General features: G+C 45.9%; 1 protein-coding gene across 2 annotated transcripts in view; it reads left to right on the top strand.

The window, feature by feature from the left end:
• GATAD2B (GATA zinc finger domain containing 2B) overlaps positions 1-7,255 on the top strand; it is a 120,855-nt gene extending 113,600 nt beyond the window's left edge. For both annotated transcript variants that reach the window (XM_032265134.1, XM_032265135.1), the window contains exon 11: positions 1,716-7,255. In XM_032265134.1, coding sequence (XP_032121025.1) covers positions 1,716-1,849 — 134 coding nt within the window. In that variant the 3' untranslated portion in view covers positions 1,850-7,255. The remainder of the gene's footprint in view (positions 1-1,715) is intronic.
• Positions 7,256-8,083: the final 828 nt, after the last annotated feature.

The following is an 8,083-nucleotide window of genomic DNA, read 5'->3' on the forward strand; positions in this document are numbered from 1 at the left end:
CTTCTCATAATCTGCAGCCTCAAAATCAAAAGCCAAGGCCAGACAAGGTGGCTGAAGCCTTAATCTCAGCACTTTGGGAGGCTGAGGCAGGCGGATCACAAGGTCAGGAGTTCGAGACCAGCCTAGCCAACATGGCAAAACCCTGTCTCTACTAAAAATATTTTAAAAATTAGCCAGGCATGGTTGGTGGGTGCCTGTAATCCCAGCTACTTGGGAGGATGAGGCAGGAGAATCGCTTGAACCTGGGAGGTTGCAGTGAGCCTAGATCATGCCATTGCACTCCAGCCTGGGCAACAAGAGCAAGACTCCAGCAAGACTCCATCTCAAAAAATAATAATAATAATTAAAGCTGATTTAATGATTCTCTCTCTCTGTCTTACTCATTTTCCTCTCACTACTGTTTCACTTATCTCTCCTATACTATCAGGAGCATGTTCATCATTCCTGGTAGGATGGAAATTTCAGGACTTCCCCTTCTTCTGAAGCTTAGGAATAGGAGTGAGGATTGAAATAAAGTTGCTGTGCTGGGTGCAGTGGCTCACACCTGTAATCCCAGCACTTCGAAAGGCCAAGGCGGGCAGATCACTTGAGATCAGGAGTTTGAGACCAGCCTGGCTAACATGGCGAAACCCCATCTCTACTAAAAATACAAAAAAATTGGTTGGGCACGGTGGCTCATGCTTGTAATCCCAGCACTTTGGGAGGCCAAAGCGGGTGGATCATCTGAGGTCAGTAGTTCAAGACCAGCCTGGCCAACGTGATGAAACCCCATCTCTACTAATAATACAAAAAATTAGCCAGGCATGGTGGTGGGTGCCTGTAATCCCAGCTACTCAGGAGGCTGAGGCAGGAGAATCGCTTGAACCCAGGAGGCAGAGGTTGCGGTGAGCCGAGATTGTGCCACTGCACTTCAGCCTGAGCAATAAGAGTGAAATTTCATCTCAAATAAATAAAATAAATTTACCAAAACTTGGCCAGGCACAGTGGCTCACATCTGTAATCCCAGCATTTTAGGAGGCTGAAGTGGGTGGATCATTTGAGGTCAGGAGTTCAAGACCAGCCTGGCCAACATTGTGAAACCCCATCTCTATTTAAAGTACAAAAATTAACCCGGCACTAGTGGCATGTACCTGTAATCCCAGCTACTCTGGAGGCTGAGGCAGGAGAATTGCTTGAGTCTGGGTGGCAGAGGTGAGCTGAGATCACACCACTGCACTCTAGCCTGGGTGACAGAGCTAGATTGCTTCTCAAAAAAAAAGGGGGTGCCAGGCACAGTGGCTCACACCTGTAATCCCAGCACTTTGGGAGGCCGAGGCAGGCGGATCATGAGGTCAGGAGTTCAAGACCAGCCTGACCAACATGGTGAAACCCCACCTCTACTAAGAATACAAAAATTAGCCAGACATGGTGGCACACACCTTTAGTCCCAGCTACTTGGGAGGCTGAGGCAGAAGAATTTCTTGAACCTGGGAGGCAGAGGTTGCAATGAGCCAAGATCAAGCCACTGCACTCCAGCCTGGGTGACACAGTGAGACTCCATCTCAAAATAAATAAATAAATAAAGTTACTATTGAAATAAAACTAACCAAATCTGGCCAGATGCTGGTAAATTCTGTTTCCTCTTCATCTCCAACTCTGCAGCTGGAGGGTAGAGTGGAAGGGAGTGTTATTTCCTCTTTTAATACCTGCCCTCCACTTTTGTCTCCTGGGTCCAGGTGTCAACATTGCATACTTGAATACTGGCATCGGAGGACACAAAGGCCCCAGTTTGGCAGACCGACAGCGTGAATACCTTTTAGACATGATCCCTCCCCGGTCTATATCGCAGTCCATCAGTGGACAGAAATAACGCCTGTTCCACTTGTACTGCCCCATCCTTGAATCCTTTATCCCTTTCCTCTTTCATTCCCCCAACTTCTGTCGCATGCAGTGCCTGTACTGGTGCCTACCATACACGGAAAGCAAAACAGAAAAACAGAAGACAAAAAATAGAAATCAGCAAGAAAACACGCCCTGCCCTGCCACCTCCCCTTTATTTACACTGCTGCGATCTGTTCTTCTGCCGCTCTGTCTTCTCTCTTCAATTTTCTTTAACAGTGAGGTGGATCTTTACCTCTGATAGAGGTCAGAATGAGGTCCTGGGGAGAATCTAAGCCCTCCGATATGTGTTTCTAAAGTTGTTTTATGCTATGATTATTACCATTTTTAATGATGTTTTGTGTCCTCCCTTTGTTCAGTGGATGGTTAAACCTCCCCACCCACCCAATCTTTTTCTTTTTCCTTTTCTTCCTTTTTTTTTTTTTTTTTTTCTCATAAACACAGTGATATTCAGTTCAATGATAGGAGCATTGCAGATTGCAGTAGGGGTCCCAGCTGCCAAGTAGGACATGTCCAGGAGTGTTAGGGGCAAAAGTTTTGAATGCACTTAACTGGAGGAGGGCACGGGTTGGGGGTCATTGAACAAGGACGAATAGCACCCCAGCTGTGGGTGTTTGGGAGTTGGACAATTTGAGGGACAGTCTTTAGTCGTGAAGTTGGGCTGTAAGAATGAGGGAAAAGAGCCTGGAGGGAGAAGCTTTAAAACTCAGCCACTCTGGAATTTACCCGTAGAAGAAAGGGAGAAAGAGTTATGATGGGCTTAGTTATGAGCCAGGGAGGACTGAAACTAGGTCCTTCCCTTCTGGGTGTTGGAGAAATAAGACCCATCTTCAGACCCCAGTGGGAACACGGAAGTCTATTCCAGGCCAACCAGCCCAAAATTATTTCATCTTGCATTCTTTGTGAAATTCTCCCTCACACCACGCTGCTTTTAAAAATTCTGTCCCCTCTAATCATAGCCCTATCTATAATACAGAGGAATGGCTGTTCCAAGGCTGAGTTTGCTGGGTGTCCCACAAGTTGGATGGACATGAATGAGTCAGAAGGAAATAGACTTAGAGGAAAGAAGGGATTTATCTCCCAACAGTTGAGATTCTCATATTTGCCTATTATTTCACCCTCTGAGTGCCAGGAGATGAGAGGCTGGGGGCACACAATCAGGTTGGAGTCCTGTCTTTACTCTGCTGCACCAACTGCAGAACCAACTGCTCAAAGCCAAACAGCTCATGTCAAAACCAGCTTAGGAATTCTGCTGTACAAGTAGTTGTTGTTCCCCCCACCCCCAATATTAATTTTCCCCTTTTTTTTTTTTTTTTTTTTTTTTAAAGCGCTACTAATGTAGAGAATGAATTGAATTGTGCAATGTTGCTGTTCCGGGGATTGGGGAGATTAGCATCCCATTTGCCCACACTGTGGGAAGAGGGAGTGGACCAGGCTGTTTTTGAAGTAAGGGAAGCCCCTTAAAGGTACGGGTTTATGCTCTTCTCATAGTGTACACCCACTTGCCTCTGGCTCCAGAAGCTGCCAGAGTGCACTGGGGGGAATATTCTCAGCAGAGAAGAATGAGGGGAAGTTTAATATTTTGCCCTTTAAAGTCACCTGAGGAAGTTTCCCCACTTTTATTTTTTAAAATTAAGTAATTTTTTTATAAAAGGCACTTTTAAAATTAACACACACATACAAACTGCACATCTTCCCCATAAAATTTGGAGGTGGAGTGGGAGAAAGAGCTAAAATCAGGCTCAGTTCGCCTACTCTGGCCTCTACTTCCCACACCCCAGTACCACTGTGGGTGATTATACTGGCCCTACGGGCCTTCCTGGCTTTTTTCTTTTCTCCCTTCCCCCAAATTCATTGAGCACTTAAAGGAGCAGAGATGCAGCCAGTGTCTGGGCTCCCCCAGTGGTGAAATGATCTGGAAGCTAGATGCTAGTAACAGGTAGTGATTGGGTCTTTTCGAGTATTTTTCTGGGGAATGTGGTACCCCTGACTGTAAGTGGTGGGAGAGGGAGGGGGGTTAATGGAACTGGGTCTGGGATTATTTTAAAATTATATATATATATATAAAGATATATTCTTACATCTTTTCTTTGCCCTCTGTGCTTTGAAAGCACTGGATAAATTGCTTGGTTTTGTTTTTCTGTCTTCCACAAAATTGGAAGCTTGTTTTTTTTTTAAATATTTTCCCTACAAGTCATCTTGCCTTGTGGCATGTCTGTCTAGCCTCTCCCTCCCTCATGATGAAGTGCCATTTCTGTTATGTCTCCCTCTCCCCAAGCTCAGAGGTGCTCAGAGGTACGAGATGCCCAAGTTTGTCAGTTGAGATTAAAAGTAAGGAACAGAGAATGTGCAATACCGTCTGGCTGGGGGCCGTCCCTGCCCTGCCCTGAGCTGAGTCCTTTCCCTGGGAGCCAGGCCACCTTAGAATGGGGTTTGGAAGTAAGATGTGTAGAGATGGGGAATCATGGAGAAGGAAAGCCCATAGTGAGTGCCTACTTAGGTGCTGAGGCCATAGGGGAGGTGGTGGAATCTTCCCTGTTTATATCCCCTCAGGGTCAGTTACATAGAAGCTGCTTCTTGACTAGTATAGCTCTGTGACCCTTTGTTCAACCACTGAGGTTTGATTTCTTACCCTCTCTTCTCCCCATTTTTATACTCTTCCCAGGGATTAGTGATGGAGGTGAGGTCTCCCTAATCATGGTAAAGTATTAGCCTTCCACCTCCTCTTTCCTCGTCCTACTGTCTCCCTCAGTTCTCTTTCTCTTTTTCATCACTGATTGCCTTGTGTCCCTCCAAGTCTACTTGTTACTATCCATCTCCAGGCTCTGGGCCATGTAGACACTAAACCTCATGCCCTAAGGACAGGAGGAAAGACCCTCTGTTTGAAGCATTATAAGAGAGTGAGGATCCCACCAGTTCTGCCTGGCTTCCTCCATCCCCAGAGGCACTAAAAGTAGTAGTTTACGGTTGGTGTCTTACTTCCTAGAAGCCTGAAATGAGTGGAATAGCAGTAAGGCTTGGGTGAAACTGGGGGACAGAGGTTCTTATTTGTCAATTTTATTTTATAATTTGACCACAGCATCTGGACTCCCTCCATCCCTGGAATAAGTATTTTCCCCACATTTTTGGATATATGTATGGTAGACAATTTTTTTTAAGACACAGAGATAAATGTTTTCCTGCTTTGGTTACCTTTCCTTTCCCCTTTAAAAGGAATTAGCTATAGAACTGCTTTGTAAAGATGCTTCTTGATATTTTACTTTTGTTCCTTTTCCCCAATCATCCCCTTTTCTCCCCACTCCTCCAGAAGGCATAACCCTTCTCTCCACACCCCTACCCCCACCCCAATCAGTCCTAGGCTCCCATCCTTTCCATCAAGACCTTCATTAGCTTATGATATTTGCTGCCGAGATGTTATAACAAGGACTCATTCGTGTATATAAGCTATTTCTTGATCCATTTAAAAGGAATTGTACATTGTGTAGAAAAAAAAAAACTGAAAAAGAGAAAAAAAAGCCCTAGCCATGGATATTGTGAAACTGTGTTATGTCATTTTGTAATGTGCCCGTTTGTGTATGATCCGTGCAAAAGGGTTTCTGGGGAAGGGGAGGGGGTAGGGAGGCAGGGCTGTGGAGGGTGGGTAGGGGAGTGGGCCGGGCCCAGCACACTGAGACTGGCAGCTGCTCCAACCCCATCCCTCCTTAGAGATGCCACCTCCCCCACCACCCACCCTAATTTGTGCCTTGCCTCCCCACCCTGGAGTAGTCCCTCCGGGTCACCAGCACTGCCTTGGCAGAGCCCACTCCCTACCCTAACCTGCCCACCCTCCCTACCCCCCAGCATTAGGTTGATACTGTGGGGAAGTGCTGGGGGTTGGGAGGTAGCCGAGGAATGGGGCAGTTCCCGGGGGCATCGAAACCAAGTATTATTATGAATTGTAATTGTATTTGCACTGTTTTTTTTCCTCTGATTGCATCAGCATATATACAATATACCTATATAACAAAATTCAGTGTCAAGCTTTCTTATGCAAGGGACTTCCCCCACCCCACCTCCTCAAAAAAGAAAGAACCTAGTCTCATGGGCCTTTGAGGGTGGATTGTCAGAGGATGACAGAAAAGATTTTAATAAGTCATCCTGTGGAGATTTCACCTAACAAGAGCCACATCCATCTGCACAGTCTTAGGCAGTGTGAACTGAGGTGAGGCTGGGCTCCTGTGAAAGCTGTGACCTCCTGGTCCAGGACTGTGTAGAGTAAAAAGAACCACCAACACAAAAGGGGTTAAGGGGGCTACAATCTGGAGACCTGGGGTCTCCTACTAACTTGCTACGTAATCCTTGGTAGTTAATTTTCTGGATCTCAGTTTTCTTATCTGTGAAGTGAAGAGGGAGGTCATCTGGCCATCAAGTTTAAAATTCTATGCTTCTTTCCCCACCTGCCAAAACCCAAAAACAATTTGAGGTGAGGGAAGTGTTGGGCTGAGAAACCAGGGAGGAAATGAAAGTGAGCAGCGTTGAAGTGGTTATGTGTATGACAATGCCCTTGGAGAACTGCCAGTCCTCTACCGTTACCCTTCACTTTGGAGAGGCAGCAGAGTAATGTCCAGGATGTCAGATCAGTGACGTCTTTGCCTTTATGCCTCTAGCCATTTGAGGGCAGGGACCAGGCCCCAAGCCCCATCTCACAGCCAACCACAGAGCCCTTAAGGGTGGTTGAAAGTTGAATGCCTCATGTTGGTGCTCTAGTTATTTACTCCCTTTGTGAGCTACAGGATATGGAACTTCCCTCATCTTGGTGATAAAATAGGAGAGTGAAGACACAGCCCACATTTTGACTCCTTTCCTCAGATTTCATCTGAACCCCCCTAAAGGCAGCTGTTTTACAGTCTGTCTCCTTCAGGGGCCCAATTTCCCCACAGCCTGGGCTGAGTACTCCTACTCTCTTCTTTAGGTTCTTGGCCAATAAAGCCTGGAGAGGGTACAGGGTGATGGGTGAAGCCCTGGTGAAGGTGGAAGGATAGATTGGGGTTGGGGGGTGGGGAGCAGGGAGGTGGGATGGGGAATGGCCTTCCCTGAATAGGGTGGGTGGGAGGGGAACAAGACCCTTTTGCACAACTCTCTTTAAGTTTCCTTTATTTCTTTTTTAACTCATTCTGATTTTCTGCATTGTGTTTGGGAAATAAAATGAAAAAACTAAGACCAATAGAAACTGGTTTTCAAAAAGGCAAATACACTCCCATCTGTTTCAGATGCTGCTGAGCATTTCAGCAGTGACAGATTCAAATAATAAGCTAATTTTTGGAGAAAGGATTAAAAGAAAAAAACTTTGTAATATTTATCACTTGCAAGCTATGTTTAATAAAGAAAGGAATGGTTTCTAAACTTTCCTGTGGCTTGTGGTTTAGTCATGGGGCTGGGGGTGGCAGTTTGGCGGGAGAATTTTCGAGGTGATGGGATATGAGCTATGGCTGTCTTCCCTATAGTCAGTCCAGCCATGGACTGAGTACCTTTGGTTTGTATCCTTCTCTTCTATTGTGATGATTATTTAAAGCCCTGATCTGCTTCTGTGTTCTTGTTCCCCTCCAGCTCTAGCTGGAGCCAGTGTTCTGGATGCCACCAACCCCACTGTAGTTACCTGATTATTTTAGGTCTAATGGTATGGGGAGGGGGCTGGGTCTCCCCTCTCTCCTAGGGAAAGGTGTCCCCTAGCAGCCCTTGGCCCTTCCCATCACACTGCTCTAGTCTCTAGTAAACAGAATCCTTCAGCCAGGTACAGTTCTGCATGTCAGTAGCTATTCAGGAGGCTAAGGCAGGAGAATCACTTGAGCCAGGAGATCAACCTGGGCAACACAGTGAGACCTCATCTCTATAAAAGAAAATAATATTTTGTTAACATGCTGGTTTCTCTAGATGGATGGATGCCTTATACCAATAGGGGTTCACATTACTCTTTTCTAGCAAACTACTGAATATAGGTAACAGTCTGAATGCAGCCTCCCCTGAAAGATCTGGAACTGCACTTTCTCACCACCTCATCACTTCCCTCCCCCAAGTTTTCCCTGGTTAATTGAAAGCATTAACCAGATCCTAATTTATTTTTTCATTTTGGTTATTTATTTCCAACAAACCAGTTAGACCAGGCCCAACCAGAGGAGAGGATGTCATTTCCTCAAAGGACTTGATGTTTGGGGCTATTCTCAGTCCC

This window comes from Sapajus apella, unplaced genomic scaffold (genome assembly GCF_009761245.1).
Source record: "Sapajus apella isolate SASKATOON/1434 unplaced genomic scaffold, GSC_monkey_1.0 scaffold148, whole genome shotgun sequence".
NCBI classification, from domain to species: Eukaryota; Metazoa; Chordata; class Mammalia; order Primates; family Cebidae; genus Sapajus; species Sapajus apella.